Here is a 24,856-nt window from a genome sequence, read left to right as displayed (position 1 = left end):
GATATCAGGCAGTATGAAGATAGTGTGATATCAGGCAGTATGAGGACAGTGTGATATCAGGCAGTATGAGGACAGTGTGATATCAGGCAGTATGAAGATAGTGTGATATCAGGCAGTATGAAGATAGTGTGATACCAGGCAGTATGAGGACAGTGTGATATCAGGCAGTATGAGGACAGTGTGATATCAGGCAGTATGAGGACAGTGTGATATCAGGCAGTATGAGGACAGTGTGATATCAGGCAGTATGAGGACAGTGTGATATCAGGCAGTATGATGATAGTGTGATACCAGGCAGTATGAGGACAGTGTGATATCAGGCAGTATGAAGATAGTGTGATATCAGGCAGTATGAAGATAGTGTGATACCAGGCAGTATGAGGACAGTGTGATATCAGGCAGTATGAGGACAGTGTGATATCAGGCAGTATGAGGACAGTGTGATATCAGGCAGTATGAGGACAGTGTGATATCAGGCAGTATGAGGACAGTGTGATATCAGGCAGTATGAGGACAGTGTGATATCAGGCAGTATGAGGACAGTGTGATATCAGGCAGTATGATGATAGTGTGATACCAGGCAGTATGAGGACAGTGTGATATCAGGCAGTATGAGGACAGTGTGATATCAGGCAGTATGATGATAGTGTGATACCAGGCAGTATGAGGACAGTGTGATACCAGGCAGTATGAGGACAGTGTGATATCAGGCAGTATGATGACAGTGTGATATCAGGCAGTATGAGGATAGTGTGATATCAGGCAGTATGAGGACAGTGTGATATCAGGCAGTATGCGGATAGTGTGATATCAGGTAGTATGATGATAGTGTGATACCAGGCAGTATGAGGACAGTGTGATATCAGGCAGTATGAGGACAGTGTGATATCAGGCAGTATGAGGACAGTGTCATATCAGGCAGTATGAAGATAGTGTGATATCAGGCAGTATGAAGATAGTGTGATACCAGGCAGGCGTTTGTCTCAGTCAGAACAGAGCAAAACAGAGCAGAACAGAGCAGAGCAGAACAGGAAAATAACAGAGCAGAGCAGAACAGGAAAATAACAGAACAGAACAGGAAAATAACAGAACAGAGCAGAACAGGAAAATAACAGAACAGAGCAGAACAGGAAAATAACAGAGCAGAGCAGAACAGGAAAATAACAGAACAGAGCAGAACAGGAAATTAACAGAACAGAGCAGAACAGGAAAATAACAGAACAGGAAAATAACAGAGCAGAGCAGAACAGGAAAATAACCGAACAGAGCAGAACAGGAAAATAACAGAGCAGAGCAGAACAGGAAAATGACAGAGCAGAGCAGAACAGGAAAATGACATAGCAGAGCAGAACAGGAAAATGACAGAGCAGAGCAGAACAGGAAAATAACAGAACAGAGCAGAACAGGAAAATAACAGAGCAGAGCAGAACAGGAAAATGACAGAGCAGAGCAGAACAGGAAAATAACAGAACAGAGCAGAACAGGAAAATAACAGAACAGAGCAAAAGAGGAAAATAACAGAACAGAGCAGAAGAGGAAAATAACAGAACAGAGCAGAACAGGACAGAACAAGAAAATAACAGAACAGAGCAGAACATGACAGAACAGGGGGTGTCGTGCCAGGGCCACATTAGAGGAGTCTTTCAAGTTCTCGTCACCTCCTCCTACTCATCAGTGCAGAGTCTGTGTTGTGGTCTACAGGCTGCTCAACACCCAACTTCTGAGGAGAACCCCCCTCTTTACAGTGTGTGTGTGTGTGTGTGTGTGTGTGTGTGTGTGTGTGTGTGTGTGTGTGTGTGTGTGTGTGTGTGTTCGCTCTCATTTAAAGGGTTATTCCCAGTGCGTAGGATGCTGCAACTCTTGCCCCTTGAAAGTGCCCCTTACCTCCTCCTCCTCTCCTCCCTTCCTCCTCTTCCTATCTTCCTCTCCTCCTCCTCTCTCCTCCTCCTCTCCTCCTATCCTACTCTCCTCCTCCACTCCTCCCTTCCTCCCATACTCTCTTATATGTCCTCATTCCCAATGTTTTGCAAAACTTCTCTGTCAGAGATGACGGGAATGTGTGTGTGTGTGTGCGTGTGTATGTGAGTGTGTGTGTGTGACTCAGCATGATAGTGTAATCATATCTAGACCAGTGGATGAAAGAGCCTGGTGTCATCCTACTGCTGTCTAACGCCTGTCCTGTGTTGGTTACTTTATGTGTGTGTGTGTTACTTTATTATTATTATTGTTATTTTATGTGTGTGTTTGTTACCTATGTGTGTTTCTCTGTGTGTGTGTGTGTGTTACTTTGTGTGTATGTTACATTATGTGTGTGTGTGTTACTTTATGTGTGTGTGTGTGTTATGCGTGTGTGTGCGTGTTACTTTATGTGTGTGTGTGTGTGTGTTACTTCATGTGTATGTATGTGTGTTACTTTATGTGTGTGTGTGTGTGTCACTTTATGTGTATGTGTGTGTGTGTGTTACTTCATGTGTGTGTGTGTGTGTGTTACTTTATGTGTGTGTGTGTTACTTCATGTGTGTGTGTGTGTTACTTTATGTGTGTGTGTGTGTGTGTGTGTGTGTGTGTGTGTGTGTGTGTGTGTCACTTTATGTGTGTGTGTTATTTTATCAAATCAATCAAATCAAATCAAATCAAATTTTATTTGTCACATACACATGGTTAGCAGATGTTAATGCGAGTGTATTGAAATGCTTGTGCTTCTAGTTCCGACAATGCAGTAATAACCAACAAGTAATCTAACTAACAATTCCTAAACTACTCTCTTATACACAGTGTAAGGGGATAAAGAATATGTACATAAGGATATATGAATGAGTGATGGTACAGAGCAGCATAGGCAAGATACAGTAGATGGTATCGAGTACAGTATATACATATGAGATGAGTATGTAAACAAAGTGGCATAGTTAAAGTGGCTAGTGATACATGTATTACATAAGGATGCAGTCGATGATATAGAGTACAGTATATACGTATGTATATGAGATGAATAATGTAGGGTAAGTAACATTATATAAGGTAGCATTGTTTAAAGTGGCTAGTGATATATTTACATAATTTCCCATCAATTCCCTTTATTAAAGTGGCTGGAGTTGAGTCAGTGTCAGTGTGTTGGCAGCAGCCACTCAATGTTAGTGGTGGCTGTTTAACAGTCTGATGGCCTTGAGATAGAACCTGTTTTTCAGTCTCTCGGTCCCAGCTTTGATGCACCTGTACTGACCTCGCCTTCTGGATGATAGCGGGGTGAACAGGCAGTGGCTCGGGTGGTTGATGTCCTTGATGATCTTTATGGCCTTCCTGTAACATCGGGTGGTGTAGGTGTCCTGGAGGGCAGGTAGTTTGCCCCCGGTGATGCGTTGTGCAGACCTCACTACCCTCTGGAGAGCCTTACGGTTGAGGGCGGAGCAGTTGCCGTACCAGGCGGTGATACAGCCCGCCAGGATGCTCTCGATTGTGCATCTGTAGAAGTTTGTGAGTGCTTTTGGTGACAAGCCAAATTTTTATAGCCTCCTGAGTTTGAAGAGGCGCTGCTGCGCCTTCTTCACGATGCTGTCTGTGTGAGTGGCCCAATTCAGTTTGTCTGTGATGTGTATGCCGAGGAACTTAAAACTTGCTACTCTCTCCACTACTGTTCCATCGATGTGGATAGGGGGGTGTTCCCTCTGCTGTTTCCTGAAGTCCACAATCATCTCCATAGTTTTGTTGACGTTGAGTGTGATGCGTGTGTATGATGCGTGTGTGTGTGTGTTACTTTATGTGTGCGTGTGTTACTTTGTGTGTGTGTGTTTGTTACTTTATGTTTGTGTGTGTGTTACCTTTGCGTGTCTCTGTGTGTGTGTGTGTGTGTGTGTGTGTGTGTGTGTGTGTGTGTGTGTGTGTGTGTGTGTGTGTGTGTGTGTGTGTTACTCTATGTGTGTGAGTCTTACTTTATATGTGTGTGTTTTACTTTATGTTCGTGTGGGTAGGTGTTACTGTATGTGTGTGTGTTTCTTTATGTGTGTGTGTGTTTGTTACTTTGTGTGTGTGTGTGTTACTTTATGTGTGTGTGTGTGTGTGTGTGTTACTTTGTGTGTGTGTGTGTTACTTTGTGTGTGTGTTACTTTATGTGTGTGTGTGTGTGTGTTACTTTATGTGTGTGTGTGTTTGTTACTTTATGTGTGTTTGTGTTACTTTATGTGTGTGTGTTACTTTATGTGTGTGTGTGTTTGTTACTTTATGTGTGTGTGTTTGTTACTTTATGTGTGTGTGTTTGTTACTTTATGTGTGTGTGTGTGTTACTTTGTGTGTGTTACTTTATGTGTGTGTGTGTTACTTTGTGTGTGTTACTTTATGTGTGTGTGTTTGTTACTTTGTGTGTGTGTGTTACTTTGTGTGTGTGTTACTTTGTGTGTGTGTGTTACTTTATGTGTGTGTGTGTTACTTTGTGTGTGTGTGTGTGTGTGTTACTTCATGTGTGTGTGTGTGTTACTTTATGTGTGTGTGTTATTTTATGCGTGTGTGTGTGTGTGTTCGTTACTTTATGTATGTGTGTGTGTGTGTGTTACTTCATGTGTGCGTGTTTTACTTTGTGTGTGTGTGTGTTTGTTACTTTATGTGTGTGTGTGTGTGTGTGCTACCTATGTGTGTTTCTCTCTGTGTGTGTGTTACCTATGTGTGTTTCTGTGTGTGTGTGTGTGTGTTACTTTATGTGTGTATGTTACTTTATGTGTGTGTGTGTTACTTTATGTGTGTGTGTGTGTGTGTTATGCATGTGTGTGCGTGTTACTTTATGTGTGTGTGTGTGTGTTACTTCATGTGTAGTATGTATGTGTGTTACTTTATGTGTGTGTGTGTGTTACTTTGGGTGTGTGTCACTTTATGTGTTTGTGTGTGTGTGTGTGTGTGTGTTACTTCATGTGTGTGTGTGTGTGTGTGTGTGTGTGTGTTACTTTATGTGTGTGTGTTACTTTATGTGTGTGTGTGTGTGTTACTTCATGTGTGTGTGTGTGTGTGTTACTTTATGTGTGTGTGTGTGTGTGTTACTTTATGTCTGTGTGTGTGTGTGTCACTTTATGTGTGTGTGTTATTTTATGCGTGTGTGTGTGTTACTTTATGTGTGCGTGTGTTACTTTGTGTGTGTGTGTTTGTTACTTCATGTTTGTGTGTGTGTTACCTATGTGTGTTTCTCTGTGTGTGTGTGTGTGTGTGTGTGTTACCTATGTGTGTGTGTGTGTGTGTTACTCTATGTGTGTGAGTCTTACTTTATATATGTGTGTGTTTTACTTTATGTTCGTGTGGGTAGGTGTTACTGTATGTGTGTGTGTGTTACTTTATGTGTGGGTGCGTGTGTTACTTTGTGTGTGTGTGTGTTACTTTATGTGTGTGTGTGTGTGTGTTACTTTATGTGTGTGTGTGTGTTACTTTGTGTGTGTGTGTTTGTTACTTTATGTGTGTGTGTTACTTTATGTGTGTGTGTGTTTGTTACTTTATGTGTGTGTGTGTTACTTTATGTGTGTGTGTGTTTGTTACATTATGTGTGTGTGTGTGTTACTTTATGTGTGTGTGTTTGTTACTTTGTGTGTACGTGTGTGTTACTTTATGTGTGTGTGTTTGTTACTTTATGTGTGTGTGTGTGTGTGTGTGTTACTTTGTGTGTGTTACCTTATGTGTGTGTGTGTGTTACTTTGTGTGTGTTACTTTATGTGTGTGTGTGTGTGTTTGTTACTTTGTGTGTGTGTTACTTTGTGTGTGTGTGTGTGTTACTTTATGTGTGTGTGTGTTACTTTGTGTGTGTGTGTGTGTGTGTTACTTCATGTGTGTGTGTGTGTGTGTGTGTGTGTTACTTTATGTGTGTGTGTTATTTTATGCGTGTGTGTGTGTGTGTGTGTTCGTTACTTTATGTATGTGTGTGTGTGTGTTACTTCATGTGTGCGTGTGTTACTTTGTGTGTGTGTGTGTTTGTTTCTTTATGTGTGTGTGTGTTTGTTACCTATGTGTGTTTCTCTCTGTGTGTGTGTGTGTGTGTGTGTGTCTGTGTGTTACCTATGTGTGTTTCTCTGTGTGTGTGTGTGTGTTACTTTATGAGTGTATGTTACTTTATGTGTGTGTGTGTGTTACTTTATGTGTGTGTGTGTTATGCGTGTGTGCGTGTTACTTTATGTGTTTGTGTGTGTGTGTTACTTCATGTATATGTATATGTGTTACTTTATGTGTGTGTGTGTGTGTGTGTGTTACTTTGTGTGTTTGTCACTTTATGTGTGTGTGTGTTACTTTATGTGTGTGTGTGTGTGTGTGTGTGTTACTTTATGTGTTTGTTACTTTGTGTGTGTGTGTGTGTGTGTGTGTGTGTGTGTGTGTGTGTGTGTGTGTGTGTGTGTGTGTGTGTGTGTGTGTGTTACTTCATGTATGTGTGTGTGTGTGTGTTACTTTATGTGTGTGTGTTTGTTACTTTGTGTGTGTGTATGTGTGTGTGTTACTTTATGTGTGTGTGTGTATGTTACTTTATGTGTGTGTGTGTGTGTGTGTGTGTTACTTTGTGTGTGTTACTTTATGCGTGTGTGTGTGTGTATGTGTGTTACTTTGTGTGTGTTACTTTGTGTGTGTGTGTTTGTTACTTTGTGTGTGTGTTACTTTGTGTGTGTGTGTTACTTTTTGTGTGTGTGTGTTACTTTATGTGTGTGTGTGTTACTTTGTGTGTGTGTGTGTGTGTGTGTTACTTCATGTGTGTGTGTGTGTGTGTTACTTTATGTGTGTGTGTTATTTTATGCGTGTGTGTGTGTGTGTTCGTTACTTTATGTATGTGTGTGTGTGTGTGTTACTTTATGTGTGTGTGTGTGTTACTTTGTGTGTATGTGTGTGTTACCTTATGTGTGTGTGTGTGTTTGTTACTTTGTGTGTGTGTGTTACTTTGTGTTTGTGTGTAACTTTATGTGTGTGTGTGTTACTTTGTGTGTGTGTGTGTGTGTGTTGTTTTATGTGTGTGTGTTTGTGTGTGTGTGTGTGTGTGTGTGTGTGTGTGTGTGTGTTACTTCATGTGTGTGTGTGTGTGTGTGTGTTACTTTATGTGTGTGTGTGTTTGTTACTTTATGTGTGTGTGTGTGTGTTTGTTACTTTATGTGTGTGTGTGTTTGTTACTTTATGTGTTTGTGTGTTACTTTATGTGTGTGTGTTTGTTACTTTGTGTGTATGTGTGTGTTACCTTATGTGTGTGTGTGTGTGTGTTTGTTACTTTGTGTGTGTGTTACTTTGTGTTTGTGTGTAACTTTATGTGTGTGTGTGTTACTTTGTGTGTGTGTGTGTGTGTGTTGTTTTATGTGTGTGTTTGTGTGTTACTTTATGTGTGTGTGTGTTACTTTATGTGTGTGTATATGTGTGTGTGTGTGTTGTTTTATGTGTGTGTTTGTGTGTTACTTTATGTGTGTGTGTGTTACTTTATGTGTGTGTATATGTGTGTGTGTTATTTCATGTGTGTGTGTGTGTGTGTGTGTGTGTGTGTGTGTGTGTGTGTGTGTGTGTGTGTGTGTGTGTGTGTGTGTGTGTGTGTGTGTGTGTGTGTGTGTGTGTGTGTGTGTGTGTGTGTGTGTGTGTGCGAATCAGACCTGGGCTCAAATGCATGTTTGTTTCAGTATCTGGTCTTTTTTAATTGTTATTTTGTAAAAAAAAAAAATACTATTTGAGAGTTTTTTCAAATACCTGGGTTAAATGCATGGGAGTGTATTTGAGTAATTACACATTCATAAAAATATTAAACTGCTTTTCTTTCCAAATAAAATATATTTCAATAGTTACTTTGAATGTATATGAAAGTAATTGAGATATTGGAAATAGTATTTGAACCCAGGTCTGTTGCTTGTGTGTGCCTTTATGTCTCTGTGTGTCACAGGATGCGCTAGGTGTCAACACTCCTCTGTCAGTGGCAGTACAGGCGCTGGCACGGCCTCTAACAACCTAACCCTCTAACACAGCACTGGACCCTCTCCAAGTCACACAGACAGGCAGGCAGGCCAACCCACCCCAGCCTTCATCTCCTCAGTGATGAGCGTGAGCTTGCACATTTCAGCATCATGCCAACACTTCCTGGGGATTCAGAATAAAAAGGGATCTTTGATATCTTCTAGTTACTAGTTGGAATATATTCTTAGGCTTGCCAAATGGCACCCTATTCCCTATGTAGTGCACTACTTTTGACCTGAGCCCTATGGGTCCTGATCAAAAGTAGTGCACTTCACAGGGAATAGGGTATCATTTGGGACAAATAGGAAAACATATAATGCTGTGAAACCCAGTGGTATGGTTATGCACTGTGGTAGCTGTATCTCTCACTACAGCACAATATGGGTCGTATCTCACTACTGTGGTGGCTGTATCTCTCACTACAGCACAATATGGGTGGTATCTAACTACTGTGGTAGCTGTATCTGACACTACAGCACAACACGGGTGGTATCTAACTACTGTGGTAGCTGTATCTGACACTACAGCACGGCATGGGTCATATCTAACTACTGTGGTAGCTGTATCTCTCACTACAGCACAACATGGGTCGTATCTAACTACTGTGGTAGCTGAATCTCTCACTACAGCACAACATGGGTGGTATCTAACTACTGTGGTAGCTGTATCTGACACTACAGCACAACATGGGTCGTATCTAACTACTTTGGTAGCTGTATCTGACACTACAGCACAACATGGGTCGTATCTAACTACTGTGGTAGCTGTATCTCTCACTACAGCACAACATGGGTCGTTTCTAACTACTGTGTTAGCTGTCTCTGATTTTCCTTAGTATATTTATAGTAATGCTCTCCACATGTGGTGGATATATCTTAACCGTCCAGCCAATCACAGTATAATACACTAAGCTCTCCACAGAGAGTCCCGCTCCTAAGATCCTTATAGTGCCATTGAATTACTGTTTATTTTCTCTGCCTTCATAATGGATTGGCCAATTTCAGTTCATCTGAGATAATTCACTGTAGAGGTATCCACATAATGACTAACAATGCTTCTGACCGGCTGGCTCAGGTCTTTTTACTCCCCAGCGTACGATTAAGCTGGTAATTAGCCTGTAGCGCGCATGCTAATCTAAATAGTAAATACTTCACGACTAGGGGGGAGAGAGTGGCGTGTCTATGTCTTAGGACTCAGAAGGACCCCTTCTCTGTCAGAGTTGAGCTGAGTGTTCTAACCGCTTATAGGTGTATATGGAGATGCCTGTTTGTCTATGTGCCGCTGGGCTGGGCTGGGCTGAATTGACTGGGCCAGCGTGAGGAAGGAAGCTGAGTTTCATCAAGCCAGCCCCCAGGTACCAGTGGCTTGGTGGATCCTGGTTAATGTGTGTTCCCACGGTGCAGAGCAATATTAAGCACCAGGTGGAAATGGAAAACATTCCATGACTGGGTTGAGAGAGCGAGAGGGAGAGACAATCTTTGAAGGCTTTGCAGAATCTCCAGTCAAATTGAGTTATATTTGGTTGCTTCTTCTTTGACCTTTGACCATAGTATCTCCAGTACCGTGCCTTCATATGGGAAGATGTATTCAGTTGTTAAGTAACCAATCCAAAGCCTCATGTCACATGGCTATGAATAACTGAAGCTTGCTCCAGTCTCTGTGGTCAACTGTTGTCAGTCGGACCGCTCTACGTTATGGTCGCACAGCTCTGCATGGTCCTCCCATGACCACACATTCTGACCACGGTCCTGGTCATCTAAGGTCAGGTTGTGCATGGGTTTAGGTTGGGAGCGACTGCCTTTCGTCTCCTCACAGCAGACCCCAGCGATGTTGGCCACGCAGTCTCTCTCGCTCTCTGTCTCTCTCGCTATCTCTCTGTCCCTCTCCCTGTTCCTCTCCATTCTCCATCCTAACCCCAAAGGGACAACACCCAGTCCTGTCTCCCTCCCTCTCATTGAGGGTGCTGTGGTGGTGGGACACCAAAGAGAAGCATCCCCCTCTCCACCAAACTCAGGGGGGGAAATGGATGACGGGGAGAGAGAGGAAGAGAGAGAGAGGAAGGGAGAGAGAGGAAGAGAGAGAGAGGAAGAGAGAGAGGAGCCGCCTGTGAGTTTGTCTGTCCTGGCTGTCTGTCCTGGCTGTCTGTCCTGGCTGTCTGTCCTGGCTGTCTGTCCTGGCTGTCTGTCCTGGCTGTCTGTCCTGGCTGTCTGTCCAGGCTGTCTGTCCTGGCTGTCCTCTGTGACACAGTGGCGGACTGACTCGTTGGCTTGGCTGACTGACTGGTTGGCTTGGCTGACTGACTGCTTGGCTGGCTGACTGACTGGTTGGCTTGGCTGACTGACTGCTTGGCTGGCTGACTGACTGGTTGGCTTGGCTGACTGACTGCTTGGCTGGCTGACTGATTGCCTGGCTGGCTGACTGTCTAGGCCTGTCTCCCTGGCCTCTCCACTCCGGTCCCTGCTGGTTAGATGCTGTCTGACTCAGTGCAACACTTCCATTCAGCTGGAAACCACGCTGTTGGACCGAACCCATTACATCAGTGGTCCATCCTCATTCTTCATCCTCACACTGAAGTATTTTCTCTTGGGAGACAACCACTGTGGCTGCGTCTCAAATAGCATCATATTCCCTATATCCTGGTAAGGAATAGTGTACCATTGTCACGCCCTGGCCTTAGTATTCTGTGTTTTCGTTATTATTTTGGTTAGGCCAGGGTGTGACATGGGGATTTATGTGGTTTGTTTTGTCTGGGGTTGTTTGTAGTTATGGGATTGTGTTTAGAGTAGTACTCTAGGTAAGTCTATGGTTGCTTAGAGTGGTTCTCAATCAGAGGCAGGTGTTTATTATTGTCTCTGATTGGAAACCATATTTAGGTAGCCATATTCTTTAGGTCTCTTGTGGGTGATTGTTCCTGTCTTTGTGTTTTGTTGCACCAGAGAGGACTGTTTTGGTTTTTCACGTTTATTGTTTTGTATTATGTTCATGTTTGAGTTTTTTCTTTATTAAAGAACATGAACACCAACTATGCCGCATTTTGGTCCGATCCTTGCTACACCTCCTCTTCAGAGGAGGAGGAAGAAGAGAACCGTTACAGAATCACCCACCACAACAGGACCAAGCGGCGTGGTGACAGGCAGCGGCAGGAGGAGCAACGATCACAGGACTTCTGGACTTGGGAGGAGATCCTGGATGGGAAAGGACCCTGGGCACAGCCAGGTGAATATCGCCGCCCCAAAGAAGAGCTGGAGGCGATGAAGGCGGAGAGGCGCGGGTATGAGGAAGCAGCACCGCGGCGTGGATGGAAGCCAGAGAGTCAGCCCCAAAAGATTTCTTGGCGGGGGCACAGGGAGAGTGTGGCAGAGTCAGGGGTCAGACCTGAGCCAACTCCCCCTGTTTATCGTGAGGAGCCAAGGAGGAGATCAGAACCAGTGCTGGTGTCGGAGGTGAGCGAAGCAGAGACTGTGAAGGAGTTAATGGGGAAATTGGAGGAGAGAGATATGAGGGAGTTGCTGGTTTGGTGCACGAGGCACGACATTCGCCCGACGGAGCGTGTCAGGGATTTGATGGCACCTGGGTCAGCTCTCCATACTCGTCCTGAGGTGCGTGCTAGTTGTCTGGTGAAGACTGTGCCAGCCTCACGCACCAGGCCTCCTGTGCATCTCCCTAGCCTTGCATGTCCTGTGCCATCTCAGCACTACAGTGCTCCTAGCAGTGCTAATCGTGGCGGGCGTGGGACTGGTCAGGCACCGTGTTATGTGGTGGATCGCACGGTGTCCCCAGTACGCGTGCTTAGCCCGGTGCGCTACATCCCAGCTTCCCACATATGCCGGGCTAGGGTGAAGATCCAGCCAGGGCGGATGGTGCCAGCCCTGCTTTCAAGAGCTCCAGTACGCCTTCACGGTCCGGTCCATCCAGTGCCACCTCCACACACCAGTCCTCCGGTGGCAGCTCCCCGCACCAGGCTTCCTGTGCGTGTCCTCGGCCCAGTACCACCAGTGCCGGCACCACGCACCAGGCCTACAGTGAGCGTCGCCTGTCCGACGCTACCAGAGTTTCCGCCCCTCAGTCCAGAGGCGCCAGAGCTTCTCTGTCCAGCGCTGCAAGAGCCTTCCTCCTCTCCAGCGCTGCCGGAGTCTCCCGCCTGTCCGGCGCTGCCGGAGTCTCCCGCCTGTCCGGCGCTGCCGGAGCTCCTCCGTCCGGCGCTGCCAGAGCCTTCCTCTTCTCCAGCGCCGCCTGAGCTACCCGTCTGCCCAGCGCCATCAGAGTCTCCCGTCTGTCCTGAGCTGCCAGTCTGCAAGGAGCCGCCAGAGCTGCCAGTCTGCAAGGAGCCGCCAGAGCTGCCAGTCTGCAAGGAGCCGCCAGAGCTGCCAGTCTGCATGGAGCAGCCAGAGCCGCCAGTCTGCATGGAGCAGCCAGAGCCGCCAGTCTGCATGGAGCAGCCAGAGCCGCCAGTCTGCATGGAGCAGCCAGAGCCGCCAGTCAGCATGGAGCAGCCGGAGCCGCCAGTCAGCATGGAGCCGCCAGTCAGCATGGAGCAGCCAGAGCCGCCAGTCAACATGGAGCGCCAGAGCCGCCAGTCAGCATGGAGCAGCCAGAGCCGCCAGTCAGCATGAAGCCGCCAGTCAGCATGGAGCAGCCAGAGCCGCCAGTCAACATGGAGCGCCAGAGCCGCCAGTCAGCATGGAGCAGCCAGAGCCGCCAGTCAGCATGGCGCAGCCAGAGCCGCCAGTCAGCATGGAGCCGCCAGTCAGCATGGAGCAGCCAGAGCCGCCAGTCTGCCAGGATCCACCATTCAGCCAGGATCCGCCATTCAGCCAGGATCCGCCATTCAGCTAGGATCCGCCATTCAGCCAGGATCCGCCAGTCAGCCAGGATCTGCCAGAGCTGCAAGTCAGCCAGGATCTGCCGGAACCACCAGTCAGCCAGGATCTGCCAGAACCACCAGCCAGCCAGGATCTGCCAGAGCCATCAACCTGCCTGAGCGTCCTCTCAGTCCCGAGCTTTCCCTCAGTCCCGAGCTTCCCCTCAGTCCCGAGCTTCCCCTCAGTCCCGAGCTACCCCTCAGTTCCGAGCTACCCCTCGGTCCTGAACTTCCTCAGTCGTGAGGCACCCCTCAGTCCAGGTGGGCCCTTTGTTAGGGTTAGTAGGCCTGGGTCGGCGGCGAGGGTCGCCAATCAAGGGACGCGAAGGAGGTGGACAGAGACTATGATGGAATGGGGTCCACGTCCAGCGCCAGAGCCGCCACCGTGGACAGACGCCCACCCAGACCCTCCCCTATGGATTTAGGTGGCGGCCGGGAGTCCGCACCTTTGGGGGGGGGTACTGTCACGCACTGGCCTTAGTATTCTGTGTTTTCGTTATTATTTTGGTTAGGCCAGGGTATTACATGGGGATTTATGTGGTTTGTTTTGTCTGGGGTTATTTGTAGTTATGGGATTGTGTTTAGAGTAGTACTCTAGGTAAGAGTTGAACAGACTATTGTGTCTTTGGAAGGAAGCATGGTGACTTCAGGTTAGAGTTGAACGGACTATTGGGCCTTTGGAAGGAAGCATGGTGACTTCAGGTTATAGTTGAACGGACTATTGGGCCTTTGGAAGGAAGCATGGTGACTTCAGGTTAGAGTTGAACGGACTATTGTGTCTTTGGAAGGAAGCATGGTGACTTCAGGTTAGAGTTGAACGGACTATTGTGTCTTTGGAAGGAAGCATGGTGACTTCAGGTTAGAGTTGAACGGACTATTGTGTCTTTGGAAGGAAGCATGGTGACTTCAGGTTAGAGTTGAACAGACTATTGGGCATTTGGAAGGAAGCATGGGGACTTCAGGTTAGAGTGTTGACCTATCAGTCCAATCCGTACATCTAGTACATGCTAACTCCAAAGAGTTTATAAGCCATATACTCCTTTGTCTCGAAGATTATGAAGATGTTAAAGCTCATAAACATCTCTTGAATTTTCAATTATTCCCCTGGTAATCACATGTATCATATCTAATCTTTGATCTTGGTAATCACGTTCATCAAATCTAGTCTTTGGTGTTTGTAATCACGTTCATCAAATCTAGTCTTTGGTGTTTGCAATCATGTTTATCATATCTCGTCTTTGGTGTTTGTTATCACATTTATCATATGACTAGATATGATAAATGTGATAACAAACACCAAAGACGAGATATTGGTCTTGGTAGTCACATTTATCATATCTAGTCCTTGGTCTTGGTAATCACATTTATCATATCTAGTCCTTGGTCTTGGTAATCACATTTATCATATCTAGTCCTTGGTCTTGGTAATCACATTTATCATATCTAGTCCTTGGTCTTGGTAATCACGTTTATCATATCTAGTCCTTGGTCTTGGTAATCACATTTATCATATCTAGTCCTTGGTCTTGGTAATCACATTTATCATATCTAGTCCTTGGTCTTGGTAATCACATTTATCATATCTAGTCCTTGGTCTTGGTAATCACATTTATCATATCTAGTCCTTGGTCTTGGTAATCACATTTATCATATCTAGTCCTTGGTCTTGGTAATCACATTTATCATATCTAGTCCTTGGTCTTGGTAATCACATTTATCATATCTAGTCCTTGGTCTTTGTAATCATGTTTATCATATATTTATTATATCTAAACAAAACCAGTTGAGAAGGTTCAGAGCAGCTGAAAGGGCATGGTGATAATAGACAGAAGGCCTATATTCTCATATCAACAAGGCTCTTGAGCCAGTAATTTTAGGAGGCCTCAGGGCATATTGAAACTGTGTCATACACACACACAGACACTCACTCACCCCTGAAAACAAACGGTGCTGGTGTTGAGTTGAGAGTGTAAGACGTGACACGTCTGGCGGAATGGAATCACTTCCTCCTGTGAACTGGGCGCCCATTGTCACTGCGACCCCTACCCAGTTAACCTCCGACCCAGGGGTCAACATGACAACTAGCCCACTGAGGATTCGGGTGTGTGTGAGCGTGCAGAGACTGTGTGTGTTTGCGCGTTCGCAGCCACAGGTGTCTGGTAGGGTGTCAAGTGGGCTTTTTCACCATCTGTTTCCAGGGTGATGGGATGGGGGGAGGGGTTACCAACACATGTCTGGAGAGAGGAGGGAGGGGAAGGGCGGTGGGCAGAGGGGGTTAATGGAGGGACGAAGCAGGCCGCAGGAAGACTGGCAGGTGCTTGTGGATGTTAGCCCCTCTTTTGCCCCCTTCACTGGGGGGGATTCAGAGTAATTGCGGGGTCGAGTTTAGGGTGGGGTTGTTGGATCTCAAGATCAGAGGTTAGGACAGAGCCGAGGGCATGCACGCCACTCAGAGAGGCACCTTCTGTGTGCTAACTTCCTCTCTGTTGAGGCCTGTGTTGGGGGGAGTGGGCTTGGTCATGTTTCTAATAATCATGTTGGGGGAGTGTGCTTGGTCATGTTACTAATAATCATGTTGGGGGGAGTGGGCTTGGTCATGTTACTAATAATCATGTTGGGAGGGGAGTGGGCTTGGTCATGTTGGGGGGAGTGGGCTTGGTCATGTTACTAATAATCATGTTGGGGGAGTGGGCTTGGTCATGTTACTAATAATCATGTTGGGGGAGTGGGCTTGGTCATGTTACTAATAATCATGTTGGGGGAGTGGGCTTGGTCATGTTACTAATAATCATGTTGGGGGAGTGGGCTTGGTCATGTTACTAATAATCATGTTGGGAGGGGAGTGGGCTTGGTCATGTTACTAATAATCATGTTGGGGGAGTGGGCTTGGTCATGTTACTAATAATCATGTTGGGGGGAGTGGGCTTGGTCATGTTACTAATAATCATGTTGGGGGAGTGGGCTTGGTCATGTTACTAATAATCATGTTGGGGGAGTGGGCTTGGTCATGTTACTAATAATCATGTTGGGGGAGAGGGCTTGGTCATGTTACTAATAATCATGTTTGGGGGAGTGGGCTTGGTCATGTTACTAATAATCATGTTGGGGGGAGTGGGCTTGGTCATGTTACTAATAATCATGTTGGGAGGGGAGTGGGCTTGGTCATGTTGGGGGGAGTGGGCTTGGTCATGTTACTAATAATCATGTTGGGGGAGTGGGCTTGGTCATGTTACTAATAATCATGTTTGGGGGGAGTGGGCTTGGTCATGTTACTAATAATCATGTTTGGGGGAGTGGGCTTGGTCATGTTACTAATAATCATGTTTGGGGGGAGTGGGCTTGGTCATGTTACTAATAATCATGTTTGGGGGGAGTGGGCTTGGTCATGTTACTAATAATCATGTTTGGGGGGAGTGGGCTTGGTCATGTTACTAATAATCATGTTTGGGGGGAGTGGGCTTGGTCATGTTACTAATAATCATGTTTGGGGGGAGTGGGCTTGGTCATGTTACTAATAATCATGTTTGGGGGGAGTGGGCTTGGTCATGTTACTAATAATCATGTTGGGGGAGTGGGCTTGGTCATGTTACTAATAATCATGTTTGGGGGGAGTGGGCTTGGTCATGTTACTAATAATCATGTTTGGGGGGAGTGGGCTTGGTCATGTTACTAATAATCATGTTTGGGGAGTGGGCTTGGTCATGTTACTAATAATCATGTTTGGGGAGTGGGCTTGGTTACTAATAATCATGTTGGGGGGAGTGGGCTTGGTCATGTTACTAATAATCATGTTGGGGGAGTGGGCTTGGTCATGTTACTAATAATCATGTTGGGAGGGGTGTGGGCTTGGTCATGTTACTAATAATCATGTTGGGAGGGGGGTGGGCTTGGTCATGTTACTAATAATCATGTTGGGGGAGTGGGCTTGGTCATGTTACTAATAATCATGTTTCTGCAGGTGTTTTCCCAATGTTCCGATAATACAACTGATGGAATTGACAGTAGTCAAATCTAGTAAAATTCTCCAACCTCCAATTGACCTATACTGTAGTAGTATCAAATGCTTTGCAGGCTGTCCTGCCAAGCCGAATACACTTAATTGTGTGTGTGTGTTTGGGTGTGTGTGTCGGGGGGAGGCCCATCCAGCCCTGAATGTCAGTTAGTCAGGTGGGCCAGGCCTGCGAATGATTAGATGGGATGGAGTGGATTAAGTATAGAGGGGGGGTTGTAGTACTTGGAACAGCTGCTGATTAAAATGACTGCTTGCGCTTTCTTTCTCTCTCTTTCTCCCTCTCCCTCTCTCTCCCCCTTCTGCCCTCTATACCCCTCTCTCTCTCTTTCTACAGAGGAGGAAGAAGAGGATGAAGAAATCACAGAGCTGAAGCCTGATCCTGAATCTGACCAGCAGGAGGAGGAGGACACCAAGGAGATGAAAGAGGGTAAGAAGAGGGGGAGGAGAAGAAGGGGCATGGGTAGAAGGGGATGAGAAGAGGGGGAGGAGAAGAAGGGGAGTGAGTAGAGAGGGAGGAGAAGAGGGGGAGGAGAAGAAGGGGCATGAGTAGAGGGGGAGGAGAAGAAGGGGCATGAGTAGAGGGGGAGGAGAAGAAGGGGGGAGAAGAAGGGGCATGAGAAGAGGGGGAGGAGAAGAAGGGGAGTGAGTAGAGAGGGAGGAGAAGAGGGGGAGGAGAAGAAGGGGAGTGAGTAGAGAGGGAGGAGAAGAAGGGGCATGAGTAGAGGGGCAGGAGAAGAAGGGGAGTGAGTAGAGGGGCAGGAGAAGAAGGCGAGTGAGTAGAGAGGGAGGAGAAGAAGGGGCACGAGTAGAGGGGCAGGAGAAGAAGGGGAGTGAGTAGAGAGGGAGGAGAAGAAGGGGCATGAGTAGAGGGTCAAGAGAAGAAGGGGCATGAGTAGAGGGGCAGGAGAAGAAGGTGCATGAGTAGAGGGTCAGGAGAAGAAGGGGCATGAGTAGAGGGGCAGGAGAAGAAGGGGAGTGAGTAGAGGGGGAGGAGAAGAGGGGGAGGAGAAGAAGGGGCATGAGTAGAGGGGGAGGAGAAGAAGGGGCATGAGTAGAGGGGCAGGAGAAGAAGGGGAGTGAGTAGAGAGGGAGGAGAAGAAGGGGCACGAGTAGAGGGGCAGGAGAAGAAGGGGAGTGAGTAGAGAGGGAGGAGAAGAAGGGGCATGAGTAGAGGGTCAAGAGAAGAAGGGGCATGAGTAGAGGGGCAGGAGAAGAAGGCGAGTGAGTAGAGAGGGAGGAGAAGAAGGGGCACGAGTAGAGGGGCAGGAGAAGAAGGGGAGTGAGTAGAGAGGGAGGAGAAGAAGGGGCACGAGTAGAGGGGCAGGAGAAGAAGGGGAGTGAGTAGAGAGGGAGGAGAAGAAGGGGCATGAGTAGAGGGTCAAGAGAAGAAGGGGCATGAGTAGAGGGGCAGGAGAAGAAGGTGCATGAGTAGAGGGTCAGGAGAAGAAGGGGCATGAGTAGAGGGGCAGGAGAAGAAGGGGAGTGAGTAGAGGGGGAGGAGAAGAGGGGGAGGAGAAGAAGGGGCATGAGTAGAGGGGGAGGAGAAGAAGGGGCATGAGTAGAGGGGCAGGAGAAGAAGTGGAGTGAGTAGAGGGGGAGGAGAAGAGGGGGAGGAGAAGAAGGGGCATGAGTAGAGGGGGAGGAGAAGAAGGGGCATGAGTAGAGGGGCAGGAGAAGAAGGGGAGTGAGTAGAGGGGGAGGAGAAGAAGGGGAGTGAGTAGAGGGGGAGGAGAAGAGGGGGAGGAGAAGAAGGGGCATGAGTAGAGGGGGAGGAGAAGAAGGGGCATGAGTAGAGGGGGAGGAGAAGAAGGGACATGAGTAGAGGGGGAGGAGAAGAAGGGGGGAGAAGAAGGGGCATGAGTAGAGGGGGAGGAGAAGAAGGGGAGTGAGTAGAGAGGGAGGAGAAGAAGGGGAGTGAGTAGAGGGAGGAGAAGAGGGGGAGGAGAAGAAGGGGAGTGAGTAGAGAGGGAGGAGAAGAAGGGGCATGAGTAGAGGGTCAAGAGAAGAAGGGGAGTGAGTAGAGGGGCAGGAGAAGAAGGGGAGTGAGTAGAGGGGGAGGAGAAGAAGAGGCATGAGTAGAGGGGGAGGAGAAGAAGGGGCATGGGTAGAGGGGGAGGAGAAGAAGGGGAGTGAGTAGAGGGGGAGGAGAAGAAGGGGCATGAGTAGAGGGTCAGGAGAAGAAGGGGCATGAGTAGAGGGGGAGGAGAAGAAGGGGCATGAGTAGAGGGGCAGGAGAAGAAGGCGAGTGAGTAGAGAGGGAGGAGAAGAAGGGGCATGAGTAGAGGGTCAGGAGAAGAAGGGGCATGAGTAGAGGGGGAGGAGAAGAAGGGGCATGGGTAGAGGGGGAGGAGAAGAAGGGGCATGAGTAGAGGGTCAAGAGAAGAAGGGGCATGAGTAGAGGGTCAAGAGAAGAAGGGGCATGAGTAGGGGGGGAGGAGAAGAAGGGGAGTGAGTAGAGGGGGAGGAGGAGAAGGGGCATGAGTAGAGGGGCAGGAGAAGAAGGGGAGGAGAAGAATGGGCATGGGTAGAGGGGGATGAGAAGAGGGGGGGGGGAGAAGAAGGGGCATGGGTAGAGGGGGATGAGAAGAGGGGGAGGAGAAGAAGGGGCATGAGTAGAGGGGGAGGAGAAGAGGGGGAGGAGAAGAAGGGGAATGGGTAGAGGGGGAGGAGAAGAAGGGGCATGAGTAGAGGGGGAGGAGAAGAAGGGGCATGAGTAGAGGGGGAGGAGAAGAAGGGGGGAGAAGAAGGGGCATGAGTAGAGTTGAGGAGAAGAAGGGGAGTGAGTAGAGAGGGAGGAGAAGAGGGGGAGGAGAATAAGGGGAGTGAGTAGAGAGGGAGGAGAAGAAGGGGCATGAGTAGAGGGGCAGGAGAAGAAGGGGAGTGGCTAGAGAGGGCAGGAGAAGAAGGGGCATGAGTAGAGGATCAGGAGAAGAAGGGGCAGTAGAAGAAGGGGCATGGGTAGAGGGGGAGGAGAAGAAGGGGAGTGAGTAGAGGGGGAGGAGAAGAAGGGGCATGAGTAGAGGGTCAGGAGAAGAAGGGGCATGAGTAGAGGGGGAGGAGAAGAAGGGGCATGAGTAGAGGGGCAGGAGAAGAAGGCGAGCGAGTAGAGAGGGAGGAGAAGAAGGGGCATGAGTAGAGGGTCAGGAGAAGAAGGGGCATGAGTAGAGGGGGAGGAGAAGAAGGGGCATGGGTAGAGAGGGAGGAGAAGAAGGGGCATGAGTAGAGGGGGAGGAGAAGAGGGGGAGGAGAAAAAGGGGCATGAGTAGAGGGGCAGGAGAAGAAGGGGCATGAGTAGAGGGGCAGGAGAAGAGGGGTATGAGTAGAGGGGCAGGAGAAGAGGGGGAGTGAGTAGAGGGGGAGGAGAAGAGGGGTATGCTGTAGAATGAAATTGTTTACAGTAAAGAAGGGGAAAGATGAAAGGTGAAGTAATGGTAAGAAATACAATAGCTTTAGCTGAAGGGAGTGTTTGCATCCCAAATGTCACCCTATTCCCTAATGGGCCCTGGTCATAAGTAGTGCACTATAAAGGCCATTTGAGTTCAGGTGAGTTGAAGCATATATGTCAGATAATCATTTCTGAGACTGAACTCTCCAGTTTAACCACCACCTTGGTTTGGGAAACAGTATACAGAAACATAACATATTTCAATTCAAAACAAGTCAAAGCCATGAATCAATTCATCAAATGTATTTATAAAGCCCTTTTTACATCAGCAGATGTCACAAAGTGCTTATACAGAAACCCAGTCTAAAACCCCAAACAGCAAGCAATGCAGATGTAGAAGCACGGTGGCTAGGAAAAACTCCCTAGAAAGGCAGGAACCACCCCTCAGAGGAACCAGGCTCTGAGGGGTGGCCAGTCCTCTTCTGGCTGTGCTGGGTGGAGACTATTGAAGACGTTCAAACTTTCATAGATGACCAGCAGGGTCAAATAGAGAGATGGGAGAATTAGAGGGAGCATACTGTAGATCACACAGGACACCAGATAAGACAGGAGAAATACTCCAGATAGGACAGACGGACCCTAGAACCCTGACACTGGAGTCTGAGACAGTGGGAGTCGGGGACACTGGCCCCGTCCAAAGTTACCCCCGGAGAGGGCCATCCAGGCAGGATATAACCCCACCCACTTTGCCAAAGCACAGCCCCACACCACCAAAGGATATCAAAGACCACTAATGTACTACCCTGAGACAAGGCTGAGTGTAGCCTACCAAGATCTCCCCCCACACACAGGGAGGATGGGAGAGTGCGAGGACAGGAAGGCTGGGAGAGCACGAGGACAGGGAGGATGGGAGAGTGCGAGGACAGGAAGGCTGGGAGAGCGTGAGGATAGGAAGGATGGGGAGCGCGAGGACAGGAAGGATGGGAGAGCCCAAGGACAGGAAGGATGGGAGAGCCCGAGGACAGGAAGGATGGGAGAGCCCGAGGACAGGAAGGATGGGAGAGCACGAGGACAGGAAGGACGGGAGAGCACGAGGATAGGAAGGATGGGAGAGCCCGAGGACAGGAAGGATGGGAGAGCACTAGGACAGGAAGGATGGGAGAGCACGAGGATAGGAAGGATGGGAGAGCGCCAGGACAGGAAGGCTGGGAGAGCGTGAGGATAGGAAGGATGGGGAGCGCGAGGACAGGAAGGATGGGAGAGCCCGAGGACAGGAAGGATGGGAGAGCCCGAGGACAGGAAGGATGGGAGAGCCCGAGGACAGGAAGGATGGGAGAGCCCGAGGACAGGAAGGATTTGAGAGCACGAGGACTGGAAGGATGGGAGAGCACGAGGATAGGAAGGATGGGAGAGCCCGAGGACAGGAAGGATGGGAGAGCACGAGGACAGGAAGGATGGGAGAGCACGAGGACTGGAAGGACGGGAGAGCACGAGGATAGGAAGGATGGGAGAGCCCGAGGACAGGAAGGATGGGAGAGCACGAGGACAGGAAGGATGGGAGAGCACGAGGATAGGAAGGATGGGAGAGCGCCAGGACAGGAAGGACATGGACAGGTCATGTCCCAAATGGCACCCTATTCCCTATATAGTGCGCTACTTTCGACCAAAGACCTATGGGCCCTGGGCAATACTAGCGCACTACAAAGGGAATAGGGTGTGTAATTGGGGACAAAACCTCAGCCCAGCACCAGCCTTCCCTTCTCCCACATCGGCAGTCAAACTGTCACTAAACAAAGCCGTTGGAGCGTGAGTGAGCGGTCACTCACCCCCGCTGGCGTATCGGATGCCAATCTCTGTGGCCGAGGTCCAGCTTATCGGCCCGTAGCCCTGTGGGTCAGACCTGATTAAAAACGTGTCACTTGACCCACTCTGGAGGACTTCAAAAAGAACAGAGGAGACTCGGCGGGGGGGGGGGGGGGGCGAGGGGATGGCGAGGGGACGTAGATGGGGGCAGAGAGGACATTCTTTGTGAGGCTGGTGCAAGGAGTAAATAACTTCACTAAAGGAGGGTAGAATGAGGCCTTGTTGGGGCCAGGGGCTGTTCCTGTTAAAACACACAGACTATTACACACACACTATTACACACACACACTATTACACACACACTATTACACACACACACTATTACACACACACTATTACACACACACACTATTACACACACACTATTACACACACACACACTATTACACACACACACACACTATTACACACACACACACTATTACACACACACACACTATTACACACACACACTATTACACACACACACACACACTATTACAGACACACACACACACTATTACACACACACGCACACTATTACACACACACACAATTACACACACACACTATTACACACACACACTATTACAAACACACTATTACACCCACACACTATTACACACACACTATTACACACACACACACTATTACACACACTATTACACACACACTATTACACACACACTATTACACACACACTATTACACACACACTATTACACACACACTATTACACACACACACTATTACACACACTATTACACACACACACTATTACACACACACTATTACACACACACTATTACACACACACTATTACACACACTATTACACACACACTATTACACACTATTACACACATACTATTACACACACACTATTACACACTATTACACACACACACTTATTACACACACACACACACTATTACACACACAAACACACACACACTCTATTACACACACACTATTACACACACACTATTACACACTATTACACACACACTATTACACACACACTATTACACACACACTATTACACACTATTACACACACACTATTACACACTATTACACACACACTATTACACACACACTATTACACACTATTACACACACACTATTACACACACACACTATTACACACACACTATTACACACACACACACACTATTACACACACACTATTACACACACAAACTATTACACACACACACACTATTACACACACACACACTATTACACACACACTATTACACACACACTATTACACACACACACACTATTACACACACTATTACACACACACACACTATTACACACACACTATTACACACACACTATTACACACACACTATTACACACACACTATTACACACACACTATTACACACACACACACTATTACACACACTATTACACACACACACTATTACACACACACTATTACACACACACTATTACACACACACTATTACACACACTATTACACACACACTATTACACACTATTACACACATACTATTACACACTATTACACACACACTATTACACACTATTACACACACACACTTATTACACACACACACACTATTACACACACAAACACACACACACTCTATTACACACACACTATTACACACACACACACACACTATTACACACACACTATTACACACACACCCTATTACACACACTATTACACACACACTAGTACACACACACACACAGACACACACACTATTACACACACAGACACACACTATTACACACACACACTTATTACACACACACACACACACTATTACACACACACTATTACACACACACTAGTACACACACACAGACACACACACTATTACACACACAGACACACACTATTACACACACACACTATTACACACACACACTATTACACACACACTATTACACACACTATTACACACACACTAGTACACACACACACACAGACACACACTATTACACACACAGACACACACTATTACACACACACACTATTACACACACACACTATTACACACACACTATTACACACTATTACACACACACACTATTACACACACACACACTATTACACACACACACTATTACACACACTATTACACACACTTATTACACACACACACTATTACACACACACTATTACACACACACTATTACACACTATTACACACACACTATTACACACTATTACACACACACTATTACACACACACTATTACACACTATTACACACACACTATTACACACACTATTACACACACTTATTACACACACACACACTATTACACACACACTATTACACACACACTATTACACACTATTACACACACACTATTACACACTATTACACACACACTATTACACACACACTTATTACGCACACACACACTATTACACACACACTATTACACACACACACTATTACACACACACTATTACACACTATTACACACACACACTATTACACACACACTATTACACACACACACTATTACACACACACACACTATTACACACACACACTATTACACACACTATTACACACACTTATTACACACACACACTATTACACACACACTATTACACACACACTATTACACACTATTACACACACACTATTACACACTATTACACACACACTATTACACACACACACTATTACACACACACACTATTACACACTATTACACACACACACTATTACACACACACTATTACACACACACACACTATTACACACACACACACTATTACACACACACACTATTACACACACACTATTACACACACACTATTAC

At 47.0% G+C, this 24,856-nt stretch overlaps 1 protein-coding gene across 4 annotated transcripts in view; it reads left to right on the top strand.

Annotated features, from left to right (window-relative positions):
• The window catches only part of LOC135549647 (cytoplasmic dynein 1 intermediate chain 1-like), a 135,404-nt gene that overhangs the window by 41,116 nt on the left and 69,432 nt on the right, over positions 1-24,856 (top strand). For all 4 annotated transcript variants that reach the window (XM_064979811.1, XM_064979809.1, XM_064979810.1 and 1 more), the window contains one exon: positions 17,143-17,235. In XM_064979811.1, coding sequence (XP_064835883.1) covers positions 17,143-17,235 — 93 coding nt within the window. The remainder of the gene's footprint in view (positions 1-17,142; positions 17,236-24,856) is intronic.

Source organism: Oncorhynchus masou, chromosome 12, assembly GCF_036934945.1.
Source record: "Oncorhynchus masou masou isolate Uvic2021 chromosome 12, UVic_Omas_1.1, whole genome shotgun sequence".
Lineage (NCBI taxonomy): Eukaryota > Metazoa > Chordata > Actinopteri > Salmoniformes > Salmonidae > Oncorhynchus > Oncorhynchus masou.
The sequence above is the reverse complement of the archived record's forward strand: the minus strand, read 5'-3'. Positions and strand labels throughout refer to the sequence as shown.